Source organism: Netta rufina, assembly GCF_964035555.1.
Source record: "Netta rufina genome assembly, chromosome: 3".
NCBI lineage: Eukaryota > Metazoa > Chordata > Aves > Anseriformes > Anatidae > Netta > Netta rufina.
This window is the reverse complement of record NC_140125.1, coordinates 60,045,483-60,068,372: the sequence shown is the minus strand read 5'-3', so window position 1 is coordinate 60,068,372 and position 22,890 is coordinate 60,045,483. Positions and strand designations below refer to the sequence as shown.

The 22,890-nt window shown below is 37.4% G+C and overlaps 1 protein-coding gene across 1 annotated transcript in view; it reads right to left on the bottom strand.

Moving 5' to 3' along the window:
- BCKDHB (branched chain keto acid dehydrogenase E1 subunit beta) overlaps positions 1–22,890 on the bottom strand; it is a 123,556-nt gene that overhangs the window by 75,494 nt on the left and 25,172 nt on the right. Inside the window, exons 6-8 of the mRNA XM_084283477.1 lie at positions 21,794–21,902; positions 13,660–13,757; positions 10,209–10,319 (exon numbers count right to left, since the gene is read on the bottom strand). Coding sequence (XP_084139603.1) covers positions 10,209–10,319; positions 13,660–13,757; positions 21,794–21,902 — 318 coding nt within the window. The remainder of the gene's footprint in view (positions 1–10,208; positions 10,320–13,659; positions 13,758–21,793; positions 21,903–22,890) is intronic.

The following is a 22,890-nucleotide window of genomic DNA, read 5'->3' as shown; positions in this document are numbered from 1 at the left end:
TTTTCCCTGTCTTAAATATGCTCTCACAGAGGCGAAAAACAACATCGCTTATTGGCTCGGATCTGGAAAACAATGGGGCCCTTCCCAAACATGGGGCAGCTTCTAGATCTTTCTCACAGAAACCACCCCTATGGCTCCCTGCTACCAAAACCTTGCCACGTAAACCCACTACATCTGTATAAAAGTAGCAACAAAAAACTTACTAACATACCCAAGAAGTCAAACATTTCAACATAGTAAAGGTTCTAATGCTTATCAGAGCCTTCGAAAGATCCATAACAAGACAACAGGAAAACACAAGAGACAATGATTGCTTTCTATCGTAACATGAAAGTTTGGTAGCCAAACATTCAGGATTTGATGTATTAATTCGGTTCACCAGATTTGCAGGGGACAGTAGTCATACAAGCTAAAAGAATTACAAAAGACTACCGAGATTTTAGTAATACTTCATAGCAGCTTAAAAGAAAAAGCTGCTGTGGAATATATTGAGACTGAGCATAGATTTTCTTGAGTATATATGACAACAGGTATGTTAAATGGGCATTTTACAGAGACCTGAACTGTTCTTCTCTACTGACAAGCCGACTTACAATAGTGTGAAATGTTCATTAAAACATGCCTTAAGACTTGGGGAATTTTACCAGTAGTGATTTCATAGAAAAGTTACTGAAAAATAGATTTTATTTAGAATAAACCCTTTGATTTTGATGGGTGATGTTGAGTGGCACACCAAAATTAAAAGCAGGCCATAAGTGCAGGCTCTTCAGCACAAAACAAAGACAGGAGAGAAGGTAAAAGGTTTGTCCAATCCCAAATAAGCAGCAGTGGAAAATGGAATGGTGTAATGAAAAGTGTAATCAATACATCTATCAGATTAGCATTTAGCCTGTCATCCTACCAGATACAACTCTAAGAGCTTTGGTAAATATCTTAATGATTAAATATCCTAATGAAAAACAAAGATCTTGTTATAAAAATCAAAGACTATTTACATTCGGAAATCTCTGCAGTCTATCTAGTACAATTACAAACAGTTCAGATTGCCTTCACAGAAAGCTAATCAATACTGGCTGTTGAAAGAAAAATACTTACAGTAAGCCAAATATAATGCATTATGCTATTACACAACAGTTTGGTAAAAAGCAGACTAAATCTTGATATCATAAACATCAAAGTTAACTTAAAAGCTACAGAAGTATTGCAGAAATACTTAACACTAAAATCTCTGGGGTAAAGCTTAATAATGCACACGGAGTAAGAATCCTGAAAAAACTAGTTTAGAAAAAGTAGCTGGCTCAACTAAGTGATAATAACAGGATAAATAGCTACAGACATTTAAAGGAAGGCGATACTGTAGCGAAGTAATAATTATCTCCATGGAAGAATGATTCATATATTATTACCACTGTGGAACTTCATCCCAACTTCCATTAGAATTCAATCAGCAGCAGTTAAAATGGAAAAAAATAAAAATAAAAACACACATTGGAGCTATAAAATACCTTCTAACTATAGACTACGCACCACTACTCATTTACTTGCATAAATGTCTTTAAGTTTGAAGCCCATAACATCGAACATGGGCAAAAGGGAAAATATTTTATGAGGAATTCATAGACCATATTATTAACACAATGCTCAGTGTTAACAGAAACAACATGCAAATGCCTCTTTCCTACTTAATGAAGGTGCTTTATTGTTTGTTTTTAAACAATCTGATTCTTTCTGTAGTAACACTTGTCAATACATATGTGAAAGTGAATTCAAAGGATTGAGAGCTACTTTTAAACTGGAAGGGAGAAAGGAGAAGGCAGAATTATATACATAAATGCCTCAGCTTTGAGGTACCTGCCCAAAACAATGACTACAAGCTTTCCATTCAAAGTTTTATTGAAATATAGAAGAGCAAAAGATGTGAATAATTACTTTATAAAATGGTTCTATATATTCTCATAACTCAGAGATGACTACTTGCAAGCATGGTTCCAGAGCTCTGCTTCTTCAAGCCAAGCAATAGCCCATGGCATGCTCTAAAAATCTGAAACTACACGACCAAAAGACACAAGTTTCTCATGGAAACAGTGACAGAGTTAACTGTCATCGTGTAAGTAGTATAATTTTAATCACATTTTATAGGTATGAGCATCCACTTAGTAAGAAATCCAAGGAGCAACAAGTAAAATGGCAAGAGATCAAGAACAGACAGCCAAGAAACATAAATCTGATCCCAGGATACCTGCATTGCAATTGTACAGTTCAATGCCTGGAGCATGCAGTTAAAGAATAAAGAAAAACACATCAAGCTTGCTGATTTTGATTTTCCTTTATTCACAAGCCAATTAGATGAAGTAAACTTAAAGGAATGGGAAGAACAAGCTGGTAGACCACTAGGTCTGCCAGGACATACTGCCCGTTAAATATAGGACACCAAGTATCTACTGCTTATAATTATTCATTCACTTTGATGACAATGGCCAACAAAAATGCTACCTGTGCATTAAGGAGAAGGCTCTAATGCACACCATAGAAAACCGCTCTCATCAAATACTGTTGATAGAAAACATGCACATGGTTTGCTCTAAGCCACTCTGGGGTGCTGTGTTATCTGCAAGCTCTTGCTCCTTTCTCTTCCACTCAGATTTGCTCTTTCCAACGAGTGCAGATGGTTTCCAGACTGCTGAGCATTTATCTTGACCTGTTGGGAGGTCTGCAAAGCCTCTTCAAGAAAAGAGCAAAGCAACCCAAGTGCACAGAAGAACATATGCCCCTTTACTTTTCTGTATTAAACTGTATTACATTATATTGGTTCTTTAAATCAAGTTCACAGTTGCTATCATTGATAACGTCAATCTATAAACTGCATTTCTGCAAAGACACCCACATTTTCCTGAAAAAAAAAGTCATATCCAAGTTACACAAGCTCACACTAACCCACAGGCCTTTAAAACTGCAATTCAGTTTATAGTGCCTTCATTACTAAGTCATAAAGGAACAATTTGCAGCATTTCTTTGCATTACAGGAGGAACAGTTCAGAAACAAGATGACTAATTAGGTAATAAATGCAAATCTTCATCAATATGCATGGAAAATATTTGCCTTCTAAATAATACATAAGAAAAAAAAAGTCCATTTGCAAATTTTCACTTGCAAATGTGAAATCTACTGAACAATTTGATTGTAATTAATTTAAAGTGTAAATAGCACCCTTGATTCAATATAGGATGAATAAAATAGAATAACATGTACAGTCCTTTAGGAGTACTTAATCCTGAGCTACATTTCCCACTTCCAATAACACTGGCTTTTCAATAGGAGTACTTAATCCTGAGCTACATTTCCCACTTCCAATAACACTGGCTTTTCAATACAAAATAATAATACAGCCACCAAATTTTACTCCCCAGTGTGACCAGAGAATCACTGGGAGATGTGCTATTGGCTTTTTAATCAGTACCACACCATCCAACAGTTCAGAGACAGGAAAATCCACACCATCTAATCTCTCCAAACTTTCAAAGCAAATCTGTTAAGCATAATGACGGAGAAGAAAAAAATCATCTGAAAGTATAATTTCTGGAAGGAAGAAAAGCATCTTTAAACAGTTTTGTGGGTTAAAATGAAACAATTTTTAATATATATTAGATACACAACTCATATTTCAGTTTCTGGAACAGCACCCTTCATGACAGATTGCTATGCCAATAAGAATGCAGCTGATCAGTCAAGTACTAGATCATTACCAATCTGTACAGTAATCAACATCTTTGCTGTGGCTGCACTAAACGTGGAAGTCTGCAGACACCTGCACCAGCTGGGGAGTCAGCAAAGCATGGTCAAGGCAGAGGTTTGGTTATCTGTCTCTTATATTGAGAAGCACGTTAGTTTCATGTGTTTTCATTTCCAGTTGAATGGGAGAGATCACTCCTGATCCCAGCTCCTGTGTACATGAACTAAGACATCAGAATAAGATGCTGATGTTAGAACAAGCACAGGAAATGCATCCTTCTCTCTCTCAAAAAAAGTAACCCACTCGAAGGAGAAGTAACTGTTCTCTTTCAATCATAACCACTGTATCACTCATATACCAGCCTTGGAAATAAAGCAAGACCCTCAGTCAGAAATCAATGAAGATTTTCAGAATACACCGGAATCTTACCAAATTTTTCACTGAACCTTGAAATTACATAGTGTTTTGAGAATGTATGTATAGACAAGGGGATCGGTAATTTAAAAGACAGCTTTCACTGTAACATTTCCTAAATAAGCAGCAAAGGCTGCACATACACTTTAAAGAAGCCTGTTTACATTTGCAAGAGCTCAGAGAATCTTACAAGCATGCTTAAAATCTGCTAACACTGAACTCACAGCCCTGAGTTTGCCCTGAGGACAAATGCATGTGAGCTACTCAGCTCTTCACCTAGAGATGGTGATAAAAGCACAAGTTCCAGAGGGGCAAGACCTGGATTCAATGCCTTGTCAGTTCCCAATCTACCATCTCTCTGAGGTGTGACCATGTTAATAAACTTAATGTTAATAAAGCAGGGAGATTAGCTTGCTCGTATTCTCATGATGTTATTCCCCTAAATTGCACAGAATTAGCACACAGTCAGAGAAAACGAGAGGGAATGTGACCATTCCTGTAAGGAGGGCACCATAAAAAAGAAAAGGTCCTGGGTTCTTGTCTTCATCTTCAGGATATTGTGTTTTATTAAAAGCCTCTACAGTGCAAAGACACCAAAATTTATCTGGTAGACTCAACTAGTGACACTTTCACCATGATGTGAATCTCATGAGAAGCTAAATCCATGTTTATGGGATCATGACATCCACACTAGCTCTAACTTAATCATAAAACCAGAAATTAAAAGCAATATATTTAAAAACATTTTTTGTCATCTCCAAAAGAAAATAAAATGTCAGTATCTTCAAAAAAGATTCTCTGGGAAAAAAAAAAAAAAAACACACTTCATGAAATTCAGAAAAATATCACTTCAGAAATTAGTTTTCTAAGCACATGAATACCTAGATATGAAGTTCAGAAGAGATCTTACATCAACCTTTCATAGCATTGAACATATCAAACAAAATATCCACAGAAATCATCATGTCAACTGTTTGAAATTTGTACAAAATGACAATTCTTGATTAAATATAGACAATTAAGGAATATACTAGATTTTATGCAGTTTGATTTTTCTTTTTTACCTGTTTGAACTCCTGTGAAAAGCAACAGAGTTGAGTAACTCAAGAGGCTTAGAATTATTTCCTGCATCTCTTTTTTAGTTTACAACATGTAAATCAATTACTCCTCTTGATCCAGAGTAAGTATGCCGTTCTTTAAGAATGCTAGGGAATCTTGGAACAGGCTTGATAAATTTTCAGGGGCAAGGAACTCCATCCTTTTCCTACAAGTAAAGAAGCACCTCACATTTCACAAGAAGCTTTCCCAAGTTAAACAGCAATGAAGCCTACATAAAGAAATTGACTCTATATGCATATATACATAGACACACACTCACACTGATTCTTTGTTTCTGTTCTAGCAAAGAGATGTCTGATAATTTTTAACAGGGCAACTCCCTGATTCCTTTGTCACCCAGCTAAACAATGATAGTGGGATCTATATCACTTGACTTTACACTACACTCACCAATCAGGGCTCCCTTAATTTTTTATTTTTTTTTTTATTTTTTTTAACCCAAGACATTTCTGGAGACCACTATTTCAACCCACAAACAGGCTGAAGAAACAGCTGAGATGAATGAGCCTCAGGAGATATCCATCCTCTAGAATAACTCATGAGATAGTGTCACTAGCTCAAACTTTAATACCCTTATCTCCTCCTCGTGCAGATGACAAATGTTAACCTATTTCAAAGCTGAACATAATATCAGAATCTTGAAAAATTCTTCACAAATTCTTATTTTTCACCATATTTATTATCCACATTTATTTTATTTACGTCTCACTCAGAGCCATACGGTCATAAACACGCTGACAGGAGCAGTACAAAGTCAAAGCAGCTGCTTAACTTGGCTAAAAAGAGGCCTCTGGTGGCAGTAGCTAAGTATAACTTCTCAAAGTTTTATGGAATATGTATTTTGATGACAACTTCATATATTTAAAAGTATCTATAGAAAGCAGACTAGGCAGTTATATTTGCAGTGAAAATTGACAAATTACTGCTCATCTCCCAAGCAGTAACTATGTCAAGTCCATTCATCTTCATGCCTATACCACCCTTCTCAAATCAGTCTTAATGTTGCATATATTTTCAGTTATGTAAAGTAGTTCATTTTTAAACAGCAACGTTGCAAATTTCAGTGTTACAGTTATCTCAATACTGCAGATAGTAAAAATTAGTAAATTAAGGTTCAGGCCTGCTTATTCCCTGAGATCAACCATGAAGGCACCTGGATTTTCTTTAAAAAAAATTACACAGATAAGTAAAATTCAGTGAAATATTTCCTTATAAAAATGTAATATTTCTTGGGTAAGTATAAGAATAAAATAAACCTGCAGATTAAAACATATCAGATAGGCAAATGTATACAACTTGATAAAATTCAGTTCCTTTATTACAGCTTAATGACTTTAACCCACAGGCAACACTAGTCCTTTAAAGTCCGTGCCAAACTTCTGGCATATGATTAGGAACAAGAAGATAGCCTACAAGAAGTGAGATAAGGCTTCCTGCCTTCTATAAAGAGCCAACAGACAGAAGAATCATGATAATGTAAAGAACTGGAACGGAAATGTTAAGGTCAGTATGAACGAAATGTGAGTGGAAGTGTATGTGCGCAGGAATTGAAAGCAGCAGCAGAACTAAAAACAGCCTGTACTGAGAACAAAGGACACCACTCCCAGCAGTCAAACAGAGGGATGTGTGAGTAAAACACAAAGTTCTTCCTGCTCTCTGATAAGACCACAGCACAGACCACTCATCGATGGAAGACCCTGCATCCCAGCACCAGCAGAACAGCAGAAAGACTGCAGCTTGTATCACATACACCACACCCTTATCTCCTTCTCCTGTCAGATGCAAAGGAAAGACATAACAAACACATGTAATGTAATGAAAAACATAAAAACTGACTAAGATTACAAAGGCTGACATAAGTAAGACTCTGAGGCAAAGTGCTGCCCTGTCACAACAGATAATTTTCTTATTGGTTGCGCTAAGACCAATCCCATTACCTATTAAAAGCCCACACACAGACCCATGGACAGCCAAGGATTCTCTGGTATGGTCACCTTTCCTATCACACTTTCTTGGTCCCTGATGATGGAAACTCAGGAAGAGAATAAGTGAAGTACAGCAAGTCCTGTTGCTGAAACCGATTCTGAAAGCCACTGCCATTTTCACCAACTTCATCAAGAAGTTCCTCTTGGTTCCTCTTGGCCTGCGGTTACAGCAAGAAGCTACAACTATCATTTCCACCTTTCTACTTATGTTAGAGATTATATAATCATAGAACCATTAAGGCTGGAAAAGACCTCCAAGATCATCTGGTCTAACCACCCACCTGCCACCAGTATCACCCACCAAAACATGTTCTTAAGCAGTACATACAACCTTTCCCTAAACACCCCGAGAGACGGTGACTGCACCACCTCCCTGGGCAACCCGTTCCAATGCCTGACTGCTCTTTCTGAGAAGAAATGTCACCTCATTTCCAACCTGAACCTCCCTGGGCACAACTTGATGCCATTCCCTCTAGTCCTATCACTAGTTACCTGCAAGAAGAGGCCGACCCCCAGCTCCCCACACCTTCCTTTTAGGTAGCTGTAGAGAGCAATGAGGTCTCCCCTGAGCCTCCTCTTCTCCAGACTAAACAACCCCTCAACAGTGCCCTCAGCCATTCCTCATAGGACTTGTGCTCCAGACCCTTCACCAGCTTCATAGCCCTTCTCTGGACACACTCCAGGGCCTCGATGTCCTTCTTGTAATGAGGGGCCCAAAACTGAACACCATACTCAAGGTGTGGCCTCACCAGAGCAGAGTACAGGGGGACCACCTCCCTGGTCCTGCTGGCCACACTATTCCTGATACAAGCCAGGATGCTGTTGGCCTACCTGGCCACCTGGGTACACTGTTGGCTCATGTTCAGGTGAGCATCGACCAGCATCCACTGATCATTTTCCTCTACACAGCTTTCGAGCCACTCTTCCCCCAAGCCTGTAGCACTGCATGGGGTTGTTGTGGCCAAAGTGCAGGTCCTGGCACTTAGCCATGTTGAACCTCATCCCGTTGGCCTCTGCCCATCGACCCAACCTGTCCAGGTCCCTCTGCAGGGCCTTTGTACCTTCCAGCAGACCGACACTTCCCCCCAGCTTGGTGTTATCTGCACACTTAGTGAGGGTGCACTCAATACCCTCATCCAAGTCATCAATAAAGATATTAAAGAGGATGGGCCCCAACACCGACCCCTGGGGAACACCACTGGTGAACGGTCACCAGCTGGATTTCACTCCTTTCACCACCACTCGATGGTCCCAGCCATCCACCCTGTTTTTAACACAGCAAAGAGTGTGCCTGTACAAGCCATGGGCTGCCAGCTTCTCCAGGAGAATCCTGGGGAAGACTGTGTCAAAGGCATTGTTGAAGTCTAGGTAGACTATGTCAACAGCCTTTCTCTCATCAACTAGGTGGGTCACCCATTAGGAGGAGGTGAGGTTGGTCAAACAGGACTTGTCTTTCATGAACCCAGGCTGACTGGGCGTGATCCCGCACATGCTGTGTGACTGCTCTCAAGATGACCTGTTCCACCACCTTTTCTGGCACCAAGGTCAGGCTGACAGGCCTGTAGCTCCCCGGTTCCTCCTTACGACCCTTCTTACAGATGGGCGTCACATTAGCAAGTCTCCAGTCATCTGAGACATCTCTGGATGACCATGACCGCTGACAGATGATGGAAAGTGACCCAGCAATCACATCTTCCAACTCCCTCCCTGCACCCTTGGGTAGATCCCATCTGGCCTCATGGTGGGGCAGCAGGTCTCTAACCATTTCCACCTGAATTGTGGGGGGGGTTTCTTCTGCTCCCCATCCAAGACTTCAAGGTAGGGAGGGTGAGTACCCCACAGTGTTGGTCCAACTATTAAAGACTGATATAAATAACGCATTGAGAATCTCAGCATTATCTTTATCCTTAGTAGTCATGTTCACTGCCTCCAGTAAAGGATGGAGATTCTCCTTGGTCCTTCTCTTAATGTTAATATATTTGTAAAAACATTTTTGTCGTCTTTAACCTACCTTAAAAGCTGCTTAGGATACAAGTGTTGCATAGTACCAACTGCAAACTACTGATTATTTCCAGTTCAACAAAACAGACAAGTTCTATAGAAAAAGATAATTTACCATTTCTCCGACCAGACTGGGCAGCCTGCATACATACTGATGTCAAAGCAACACTAAAAACATTTACTATTTGACATTTATTATAATAAATATATGAACTGCATAGCCAACGTTCACTATACTTCTCTAGAAATACTTCTCTTTTAATTCCTAATTAAAAAATAATAATAATAATAGATCTAAAGCAACAGGTCTATCTGTTCCATCTTTTTATTTATACCACAATTGCTTTCAAAGATGTTCAGGATAGAAAACATGCTCAAAATCTTCAGAGGATATCTATTTTTAAAGTTCATATTTGCAAAATATTGTACAAATACAGCTCCGCATTTCCTGTGCACAGCTGCATTTCTTTCCTCGTTGCATTTCAATGCAGATCCAATCCAATGAAACAGACTTAACTGTTCTTTCAGAGAGATACTTTGTCTTCATTGCATGACAGCTCTAATCTTTAAAGAAGGGGGAAAAAAATACCTAAAATTTTGATTAATTTTAGTTGTCCAGAAGTGCTTATAAAGGATTTAGGAGAAATAATTGAAATAGTGCAAAAAAATTACCAGTTGCTGCCAAAGTTCATATTGATTCATTTCTTTATATTGATGGCTACAGCTCAACGCATTTCATTCTTTACAGATAGAAAGTACATCCAAGTAACATGATGTACATCGGAAACAAACAATGAAAACACTTTAACTGCAGATCAAACTTACATAAATCAACACAAAAATTTAGATCATTAAAAAAAAAAAAATTAAAATACAATGTCATAATTATTTGCATTTCAATTGTTGTTACCAGGAGGTTTTTGTTTTGTTTCAATATTAACACTCATCATTTTCTTACCTTGCAAACAGTCTCTGTATCCCAGGGTAAGATGGTCCTCAGATCAATAACTTCACAGGACACGCCAAGCTTTTCTTGAGCCATTGCTGCCACTTCTTTGATCACATGTACCTGAAAAAGCAACCTGTTATCACCAAGCTAACATTTAAGTTCTTTTTAAGATGTTCTAAATTAACACATACGGAATATACACAGTGATTTAACATATTACCTGCGTGTTTACCAGAAGACTTTTTATTTAGTAATACAGTAAGTATTTATTACTCAGTTCAATATACTAACTTACTACTTATTTGCAGTAGTTAGCACTACTTTAAAAAAAAAAAAAAAAACTTCAATGAAGGATCACTGAAAACAAAACTGTTACTTTCTAGAGAAGTATTTCAGTTAGCAGTATTGGATCTTACTATTTTATAGTTATAGTCTGATTGGGTTTTAGAATAAGCTTTTCTGAGAACAACAACTACAAAATCCAAATATAAGAATGATGTATTTTAACACAGAGCAATCACATGAAATCCTGCAAAATGCATTACATACAAAAATAGTCCTAGTAACTGCATTTACTACAATCTACTGAAAATGCAATAGATTACCAAACGACCATCTCCTTTCAAAAGCATTATCTTATGAACAGTTAGGAAAGATAGCAAATACCACATAAATACCTAGTCCTGACCCCCTACAGACAAAGCGTACTGGCACTAATATAACCATATGACCACTCACTGGTCTTCCAATGCAATTTAATATCAACATTCCAAACATTGCATTATCTAATTATTATAATTAACATTTTAATACAACAGAAAAGGATTCCCTTCTAGCAGAAGGTTTGCACTGAATTAGAATACACATCATTCACTATCCACCAGCCAAGGGGTCTATTTAGCAGCACATGTATGAGCTTCTTAAAATAGATGTAAAACAGCCCATGTCTATTAGAACCTTCTCATAAAGTATGTTGTCAGAGGGTTGGGACACTTCCTAACACAGGTTTGGACTGAGGCAGCTGAGCTCCCTCAAGCAACCGCTAGGCCCAGTTCAGTGGTGAGAGTCCAAGGACCATCCCTGACGAGCAGTTTGGATGAGGTCACCTTGGTCAGAAGGCAACAGCATTTAACAATATGGACATGGTGAGATGGTGTCAGCTGCCTGGGGATCAAAGGGCAGCATTACATTTCACATGGAATAAAAATCTACTGTAAAACAAGCTGATTAAGGATTTAAACATGAATCTACATGAAACAAATATGAACACCAAAGGACTATTTGGGGCACTTAGGGACATGGTTTAGTGGGTAGTATTGGTGGTTGGGGGATGGCTGGACCTGATGATCTTGGAGGTCTTTTCCAACTTTAATGATGCTATGATTTTAAAGATAAATCACAGTACAAGTATTATAACAGTAAAAAGAATTAGCTTGCATTGCTTTGGTTTAGACTTGTAATACATCAGTTGCTGTACAAGGTTTGAGGTTTTTCAACCTGACCCATGGGAAGGATGTTTTTGCCGTTTCTACGATACATAAACGAAAATGTTTATCTAGTTCACAGGGGATAAGGATTAGTTAATGACCGTAAAACACTGGGCACAACCGGAGAGGAACTAAAAGCCTTTACTGCCCTCCATTAGTACCGCTCAGGAAAGCAAGCATAAGGTAACCCCGCCAGAGCAGCAGCTGCCAAGCAACTACTTAGCATGCAAGAATCATACAAGTAACCACTGTGTGCATGCAATCACTCTCTGCTTATTGAAAATGAACTCTGGATTTGTTGGACCTACTGCATATGCGGTAATCAAGTTCTAAGTTTATGCACAGAGCCTACAAACACCCTCAGCACAAACTTACTGAATATATTTGATCTGCAGAAGTCTGACATGTCCAAAACATGCTGGATTTTCTGTTTATGGGATAAGCATCTGTATAGAGGTATGCTCAACAGTTGTGTAAACCAGCACAGTACGCACCTTCCATGTGATGTATGTACATGCTCATACTTCTGCCCAACAACTCCTGAATAGAGGCAGGAGCACTAAGTAGCTGCATTATTTGGCCACAGACATGGTTTGGTCAGATCCTAAATTTGGATTAGGGCTGCACATCTGTCCTACAACTATTCACATCAAAAGAACTGCCTGTCTTAGTACTTGGCTTATATTTTGCAAGCTCCAAAGCACATTGTATTTTGAAAGTACGTCATTCTGAGCCTTCTCCATTCTACTGGGTAAACTCAGGACATTAATATCTATACATAGCTTTCAAGCCATTACTTAAGTGACCTTCAAAGTGTGACATCTTTATGGTTATTTATCATTACAGTTTTGGGGACTATGACAAACACTAAGATTTCATCCAAATGGAGCATGAAGTATCTAGGAAAAATGAGCATGTACTTTCAAAAAAAGAGCAAGGATAAAAGTAGAAACCAGTTTCTGCTAGAGAAATAAACACAAGTAAAGATATTGAAGGAGTCTAAAATTTACTACCAGTGCAAATTATCAAAGATTAGTAGGAATAACCACAGATATAAAGGAGTTTCTCTGTCCTCTGACTACTTGATCCATCACAGAAAATCAATGAAGATTACAGATTTCAAAGAAAGAGCAAAAATCAAAAAGACAACCCCACAGATTAACACTATGGTGATATATAGTGTTATAACACTCTCTCCTCTAACAGCTTCCCAGACATAAATAAGCTAGGAAAATAGCCATTTTCTAAATTACAGGTTAAAGGCAATAAAAAGATTTTTTTGGTAATTCCAATGTTGACTAAAATTTCTTTTATACAATTCTTGAACAAGAATGTGTATTTTGTTGTTTTGTTGTTTTTGTTTTTTGTTTTGTCTTTTTCTTTTCTCTCTTTTTTATACTTTTTTTCAGTATTTGCACATCTTAATTGGAGCAGGGGGAGGTGAACCATATTCTTGAGCAGCTTTGAAAACAAACTGTCAAAAATCAAAACTACCCCTATTAGTATTAAAAATTTGAAATTATCTAAATTTTCAGATTTTCTTTTTAACTGTCTGCATGAAGGCAACCCCAGACTGATTGCACTACTTTTTAAATCTTGCAGTAAAAATCCATGCTTTTCTTCCAGCATACTACTTTCAACTGTCCTTTCCTTTCCTCAGTCATATCCCACTGCCACACTCTTAAACATGTAACTTGCATAACTGTAGATAAATCATTAACCTGCAGTAGAGGAGGTAACTTTTCCATATTTCCAGAGTCACCTTCAACCAAAAATGGGTAAAAACTCACTCATTAAAAAGCAGGTTTCATGTAAGTAGAAACAAAGGGAATCATTTATTCAAGCATATAGCAATGGAAGATGCACATAGTTTATTGTCTGGCACTTGAGTCCAATACAACACTGTTTAAACAGCTCCTAACCCTTAACCTAACCTTTGGTGGATGACAAATAACTTAAAGAACCTTACTGACCTGAGTGCCCCAAGCAACCATTGTCACATCACTGCCCTGCTGCAGCACCTCAGCTTGAGACAGTGGAATGTTGTAGGGCTCCACAGGAACTTGTTCCACTGAATAAATAAAAGCAAAGGGAAAAAAATAAGCATTAGATTCCTTTATTATTCAGTATTATGCCATAGAAATATGCACTATTTTTTTTTTTAAATAGCAATACAATTTAAAACAGTAAACCAAAATCACCTTATTATCCCTTATTTCAAATGTTTAGCTGTAATTAAAAATATTTTTATTCATACTGTACACTGAAAGCATTCAGTGCAATGTTTCATTTCTCTTGTGAAGTATACCAAAAAGATACACATACACTACTGTAGTAATAAATCCTGCTGTTTCCCGAGTAAAAGATATTAGCATCAGATTTGGAGATGGAGACTGCTATCATTGATTAAAATCCCAAGCACAGACTGCAGTTGATGCAGTGAAACAAGCATCAGAGCCTTGAAATCATACTTTAATACTCAGACAGGAAAAAAAAATTGTCAGCGCTCTCCTGATATTTACCAAGAATAATGCTCCACAGTTTCACGCTAAAGTGGTAGGAAAAACAATTTTCAGAATCTACACAGAGACTGCCACCAGGAACTTGTGATTATAGCAGTTTTAACTCAAATATAGTTTGGAAAAAACAATGTTATTAGTTGACAAAAATGTATCACAATTAGAGTAACTAGAAAAAAAACTAGGCATCATGCTTTTCCTGACCACTACTGAAGGTGGTTCCACTCAACTTAAGATCCATTTAATAGTTGTCAGATGGAAATAACTTAGGTCAGTTTTTAGTATTTAGAATCAATGATGACCTAATTTGCTTCTTGAAGTTATGATAAAGAATCCTACTGAGTGACTCCAGCAGGAAAAATTAAGCATCTTGTATTTTCCCTAATTGGTACAGCAGATCCAATACAAGTAAAATGACTTCAGTTCTTTCCTGGCTTACATATTAGGACATAAGTTTGTAATAAATCAAGTGGTGAATAGTTTTCTAAATTACAATTACAGCATTTAGTATTTTTTCTGCAGAGATGGCAAACAAGCACTACAAATATTACAGAATCACAGGATGGTTGAGGTAGGAAGCAAGTTCTGGGGTTCACTTAGGCCAAGCTCACAGCAAGGTCATCGAGAACCAGTTGCTCAGAGCCATGGACAGTCAGGTTTTCAGTATTTCCATGGTTAGAAGACTCCACAACCTCTCTTGGCAACCTGTTCCTATGTTTTACGCTGAGTAAAACAGGTTTTTTCTTATGTTTACATTAGATATATCTCACTTTACCTGAACAGGCAGAGAGCAGGCATAGATATTAATTAAACCATTATTACTAATAACAGAATAGGAACCTTCTTCCATGTAATTAGTAATGTTTCCATTCAGCCGAGGAAAGAAAAAAAAATATCAAATTGTTGTGTTCTTTAACAGCACAAAAATCACACGTATTTGCTGACAATTATTCTGAACGTATTAAATGATCTGTGCCTTCCTAGAACAATTCCTTTGAATAACAAATGGGGAAAAGAATCCGTGGTGGGGAAAGACAGAAAGGAAAGGCACAGCCAGCCCTTGCTCACTGCACATCACTGGTCGACAGCAAAGCAGACGAGGCTGCTCCAGATTTTGCACGGCATAAAACCCTCAGGCAAAAGAACAGGCAAGATTTTGAAATATAATGAAACCAATTTGCATAACATAACTGTCTTTTTCATGGGATTGTCAAGAAACCTGGAGAACAAGAACCCTATAAAGATACCACAGGGCCTTCAGGTGGAAACCCAGGCAACTGACATGAATATGAAGGTTTGGAAGGGAGTCGGATGCACCAGTGGAAGACCTGGAATGTGCAAGTCATACAAAAAGAGCTCCTTCTCTGTGTAATAGTTTTATCCATTTAGGTAAATTAAATGTAACATACAATTACAAAAATTAAACTATTATTATAGCTAAATCATTCTGAAAAAAAAAAAAAATCCTTTCAATGAGCTCAGCTCATGCCTTTACAAAACTCCTCCCTCCACTAACAGTGAGGAAAAATAGCACTGAAAATATTCTGTGCATTTTCTTCCCTACTAATTAACCAAAACACAGTGGTGTCTGTATACAAAGCAGCCTACTCATCTATTATTGAGCATAAAAATATTTTAAATCAAATATTTAAAAAGCAGATTTCAAATAAAGCAAATAACAAAGTTGTAATCAGAGAAAGAGGGCCATCACTAGTTAATTTTAAGAGGCTGCACCATCTGTTGCTCCTTCTAAAAGAGCAGTCTGAACAGCATAAGGAAAACATGTGTTCTCTCATCTTACCTGTCTTGTCTCTATAACAACCACCGATGCAAGTCATATTTATTTCTACACCACCAATGTCATATGTAGTACAATTAAATGAAACTGAAAAGGTCAAAAAACATCAGAGTAGGTTCTCCACAAGATGTCTAAACCTGATAATGTCAAGGTGACTCATCTTCTCCTTTGGTTCATAATGATTATGTGCTCTTGACACTGCACAGGTTGTTAACTACTTTTTATAAATCAAAGCCTCCTTTTTCTTTTTTTAATTCAGGTATTTTCTTTGCATCTCTGACATTTAGGGGGACGTCACCATGGCACTTCCAGTAACATTATAATCTCGTAAGTTAACCAGCAACAGAATTCTCTCGGTGTGTGCACTTTTGTACTTAACTCTGGACTTTTTCTCAGAAAGGCTTGCATCTCCTTGCCGCTTTCTAATTTTATACAAGGCACATGAATATACGCAAAAGCTTCTGATGACTGCTGTAATGATAGGTGGAAGGACACCCTTTAAGGTGCACCTTTCCAATGCAAAAGGACACAGCTTCTCCCACTTTTCTTGTTCTAAGTGCAAACGTCCAAAGACATAAATCTGGCCAACGAAGGATAAGGGAGGCAGCCACAGGAACCAACGCTGCCCAGCCATTTACTGATAAGGCTATGGGGAACGGGGCAATGTTTATTTCTGTAAGTGTATCTGATGGAGGACCCTGTCCAATAGCAAGATACGAAAATGGAGGAAGCCATAAGCAAAATATACAGAGACGCAAATATTAACAGATCAGAAACCAAGGTGGTCAGCCACACCAACTCATGGGCTACCAAGAAACTACAAACACACTGGGAGCTTGAAAGCCTGAAGGCGCAGGACATTGGAGCAGGGTGGGTGGAACCCTGCCAGACGGGGAGCGAATGTGCAAGGGAAGGGGACTGGGGAAGAACAAGGGGGGACTAAACAGAAAGGAATGTGACAGGAGCCAGATACATGTAAAACCGAGCACCAGTCTGTCCTATCTTGTTAAAGCCTTTCTTAAACATCTGTGTAACCTCACTCTCCGCCCAGCAAGGGGTGGGTGCTGCAAGGATTCAGCACCAGGCCCAGAGAGACGAGGGTGAGCAGGCAAGATGCTGGGCCAGGGACAGGAGCCAGACAGGAGTTGCAGGTGCCCCTGCTCCACAGGGTCAGCTACTGGAGCAAGTGGGGGTCTTGGCCCCAGCCACTGGTGTGTCCCCCCAAAATCAGGTACTGGCAGGGGGACAGCAGCAAGGGAGCAAGCGAGGTGCTCAGTGCCAGGAGTGGCAGTAACAGGTATTTTACAGGGCCCAGAGCGAATAAAACAAACCTGCAAGTATACAGAAGTTCCTAAGTAAGCATTCACAAAAGAGCTTCTGAGATTTTCTTAGAAGGATTTTCAATTTCAGACCTAAGGTTGCTTAAACTTAGGACCAACATTTAGCCCTCAGCTGCTGGTACTGCTGCTTCTCAGATGCTTGGAACATTAAGATGAAGTGCACGTACTTGGCCATAACACATGCTTTTCTTGGACTATCCATGGTTAGAGCCTTTAGACTCAGTTACTGCTTTATGTTGTTTTTCATACATTTGTTATACAAACACACACACACATATGCACACATGGAAAATGTGTGTTTGTGTGTGTATATGTATTTAGGAACTTATTCAGAGTAGTCGCACGGTGCTAATGCAGCACATGTAATGCATCAGCTGTATTTCATTCAAACAAAACTACAGTTCTCATCTGTAACTTCTTATACTCACTATTAACAGCAACCAAAGTTTAAGATGTTAGCTTTAACTCCATCCTGCTCCTTCCTCTTTGTGTTACTAGAGCTCTTGGATATCAAAAGTGTAAGTTAACATGTCACTTTTCAAATGCACTGGAAAATGTTTTCAAGGCATTCTTACAAAGTTTTTCTTCACATTGAAAATTGCCTTTTCCCCTTGGTTAATTACAGTTGCAATGTGGTGACCCTACTGCAACACTGCTTTGGCATCTACCTTTCTCCCATGGCTGATTAAGTTGAAGACTTCAGGCCTATTCTTGTATCTCCTGTGGGCAAAGCCATGTTTGGATAAAAAATACTCATATAGAAATGAATGGTTATTTTGTAAACATGATTAGTTTTACCTCATGTCTGAATAAGCCCACAAAATATCTGAACAAAAAAATCCATGTTCATTTAGGAAGACATCCAGTTAAGTCCATTATTCCAAAAAATATTTTGAAGTGTCTTTGATAATATTCATTCACAACGCCCATGTGATACTCACAGTGAAATATTTTGTGCTACAACTCTGCTTTACCTTGGAGATGAGACATATGTTTCATAACACCTAAAGAGTATTTATTTTTGTAGAACATCTTTACTGTTATAAAAATATACACTTGAACATCGAGGAAAACAAACAAACAAACAACTTTGTTATCCACAACCCCCAAACCATACATTATAAGTGGACCTGAAAATACAGTTTGACAGCAATTGGTGGGCGGCTGTTATAGATCACTGGATCAAGTATGCATCAAATGCAACATCACAAGCTTGATTCTGCACAAGAACTTCTGTAAGACACCAAATGACCTGGCACGCTGCTCAGAAAGCAACTTCATTTTACACATCCTAAGCTAGATATGTATTCATATCTTCCAGCACTAATATCCAACAGCAAATTTCAACAACAGCAACAGCATTTTATGTTATTATATGTTTCAGCAACATATTTTGCTTTGTTGATTTATTTTTAAACAAATCATTAGTAACTTCCACAGATGTGAACAAGAGTAGGTACCTTGTGTTTTAAAGACTACCCAACCTTACAGCCTATTTTCAGCTGAAATGTCAAAGATATTAAGCAAAATAACATCTATAGCTATTTAGAGGCCTCATGGGGAGAGAAAAAAATCCATTAGAGTAGAATGATAAAGCTTAAATATCTACATTAATTGTACAGGTAGCAACTACTACTTCACATTATCCCCTGACACCCTATTTCTTTCTAACACAATCCCTACAAACCCAATGTAACATTGGTCATGAAGTCCTCTGCATCAAGTATGTCTACTCACAGGAAGCTAGAAAAAAAATATTTCATTATTCAATATCTTAACCATCATTATGGAAATAAAATCTGTATATCCACAGATATACAGTCTCTAGTTACTGAAACAATCAAGTCTCAGTCTTGAGCGGGACATATTATACTATTTATACCCTGTCTTTCTGCTGAAAGTATACTAACAAAGTGGAAGTTTAAGTAAAGTCAGTAACTTCAAAAAAAAAAAAAAAAAAAGATTAATAAAGCAGCAGAGCACATCTTATATATTTTTGTCTTCCTTGCTTTGGAATGCTTGTATGTTCCCAACTTTGGGAAGACCCAGTATTTTGAGACAATAATGGAAACATGGAGAATTTAGAAAATAATAGAAAAATATAAAATTTTGAGACAATAATAGAAAGAGACAAGAAATACACAGGTAGCTCAAGCTTACTCTGTGAACACATTTCTGAATCTATACCGTCTTCTTTCTCTAACTAGAAAGAACACGGTCATATGGAAAAAAAAATATTTCTACTCAAAACACAAGACAGTTGCATTTTTAAAATCCTTCCTTCCACCATTTATCCTGTTCTTGTTTATCAGGCTTGTGTTTTACTGCTGCTGCATCTGGACCAAATAATCAAGAAAACCCAGGTCCATTTTGAATTAACCAGGCTACTTCATTTCTGTAGTGAAATTACAAGAAACCCTGACCATGGCCAGCAGCACAGAAAGAAATACTCTAAGAGGTTAATTATCTAGGACAAACTCTGGTTCATGCTGATCAAACCTACAACAACAGCTGAACAACCAGGACAATGAATTGATGATGCCAGAAGGAAAGGTTTGGGAGTAGGAGTAGAAGGGGACAGGAGGAAAGGGACACAACATCAGAACCCTTCCACATAATACAGTAACCCTGATTTATGTTGTACAAAAACTATCACAAATTGTCTTAAAGTGAAAGAATAGAAGCTAGTCACAATTTTAACTGTCACATGGTGGCACAAAAGTACTATAAATTTCAGTCTAGATCATTAAACTGAAGTTCTTGGAAAGCTTAAGACAAAAATATAGGTAATGTCTCTGAAAAACAGGCCATGAGAATACAGGGGAAAGTCACCACCTTCCAGATATTGCTAAGATCATCTTGCAGCAATGCTGTGGTTGGTTATGGACCAGCATGTAAACCACAATAACCACTAGAAGCACATCTTCATTCAAGATTTCAATCACCTGAGTCATTTATATTCACTAGAAGACCCAGCAACTGTTTTATAGGTCAACCCTTCATACATAAAAACCTCACTATATTCTCAATAGCTGTGATATTTTTGATGCAAGTCATTCATTCCACTACGAAAGCTAATATTTTAACTTTGCAGTCTGTGATTGTGACTTCTAAGTACCAAAACCAAAGAACAACAGGGATGTTTGAAGATTCTTTTTTGTTCATTTGTTTGTTTAACTGGACTCTAATAGTGGAGTTCATTTTACAAACAACTTCATCTACATGAGGAGTCAGAGGCATTTATTGCTGAATTACTCTAAGCTTTCAAAACACACTGATCTTAATGTGACACACTTCGGGCTCATCATGTCACTCTAAATATAGTTACACTTTTAAAAATACATTGCTAACTGGAATCCAAGGTCTGTTTTGAAAGCGTAAAAGCAAAGCAGCAGTCTCCCCAGCAAATACTGTATTTGCTTCCAAGTTACCCTGTTCTTTTTTGGTGGCTTTAATGCCTATTTTTTAAATGCTTCCCTTCTTTTTCTTTGGTTTTCTTCTTTACAAAGAGGATAAATTTCCTAAAAATTGTATGCAGTAATGGAAAAGTGTTTAACATTTGGACTTTCACCCAACTTCAGTTCACTCAAAGAGTTAATTTATAAATTGTACTGAAAGATTTAAGAATAGTTGATATACAGAACTATATGACATTAGGAACGACAAAAGTAAATGAAGGCTTGGGTTCTATTTCATTAGTTGCTTACACAGACACTGCCTATCTCCACTTGCAAATTATTATTTTTTTTTCACTCTACACTCTGTTGTCAGTACAGCTTCTCCAGTCCCAAGGAAGTAACAAATGTACCGTTACAATAAACACATGCACTATAATCTTCAAATTGTTCTTATATGTTATGCATAACGATATGTATAGTGAATAAAACTTCATTCAACCAAAAAGATCGCATGACTGAAACAAAGGAAAAAAGTAACGGCAATCACACTTCCTTCCAAATAACATAAGAAGTTAAGAGGCAGATTTTCTAGACTTTTAGAAACAAAGCACTTCAAAGAAGTTCTAACTTTGTAATAATGGTGATGATGTTTAGCTATTTTGGAAAAATAAAAACAAATCTGGCAATTTATTTTAATATCTAGAGTCACGAAAACAAAAGCAGTTTAACTGTTTCCACAACTCAATATGATATGGGATAATACCTTTTAGTTTTATTTCTCCTTTTTTTAAATACAAGAAAGTACAAAGCATTCTACTTCCAAAGTTCACTAAATATAAATCAGACTAAATATTCATCTTTGTATTCAAACTTAGAAATCTTAGCTGGTTTTCATATTTCCTCTCAAAACACAACCCCCCAAACACAGCTAAAGGCGAAACAAGTGCAAATCAAGATTTCTGCTACATTATCAATTTAGATGTGACTATGGAAATACATGTGCAAAATATAAGTGTTGCTTTATAGGAAAACACAGCAATATAAATCTTTACCTGCAGCTCTGTAAAGTATTTTAGGTTCAAAGAATATGCATGGATTTTTGTCCTCTATGCATGAAAGCAGTAGTCCTTTGGCCTGAAGAGGACTCCTTGGAATAACAACCTGCAAAAATATTTTTAAAACAGTTTGTTTAAAGTACAAGTCTCCTACAATCTTCCTCAATATTATACCGAATGTCAAAAAAAAAATGTAATTACTCGCTTTAAGTAAAACTACGCAACTATTGCACAGCTGTTACAAAGTACATTAACATCGGTACTACCTTACTAACACAACACTTCAAGTTTTCACAGAATCACAGAATTGTAGGGGTTGGAAGGGACCTCAAGAGATCATTGGGTCCAACCCCCCGACAAAGCAAGTTACCTAGAGAATTTTATTTCATTTATTAATGAGGCTTGAATAGTTCCCCTCTACACAATGATTTAAATACTAATTTATTCCACTCAAATAAGGTAGAAGTAATTATTAACCATAGCATTTTGAGGTTGAAGGAACAGAAGAAAGCCAGATTCAAAAAAAAACTATTTTTATAAACTACTGTTTTAATGTGGATGGATGACAAAAAAAAGAAAAAAAAATCAGTTGAGTGATCCTAAGTTGTTTAGGTAAAGGCTCTTTGGAGCAGGCTGTGAAGGTCTTCAGACTTGGTCCAATAAATTTTAAAAAATTTTTGAAAAGAAAAAAAAAAAAAAAACACTGAAACTACTGTCAAACAAGCAAAACTCTAAGCAAGGACTCTAGATGTAATCTGAATACTTGGAAGGAAAAAATATATTTGTTTTTCCAACAGAAGAGTTAATTATGGATAATCTAAGGAAAAGTTGATTATAATAATGATCAGAAAATCACCAAAATGTCAGTTTAAATGAAAATAAAAGCCAAGAGGGCTTAACTCCCTCAAATCAAAAGGGCCAGCTAAATTACACCTCAGAAATCTCTAAAAGCACGCTCAGGGTCAAGACTACGAGTGAACGTTTTATAACTGTGAAGTATGAAGTGGCAACCTCTGATTGAAAGCATTAGAAAAAAAACAGCACACACACACAACATGTAACTACAGTTATGTTAACTTAGCACCTAACAAGGA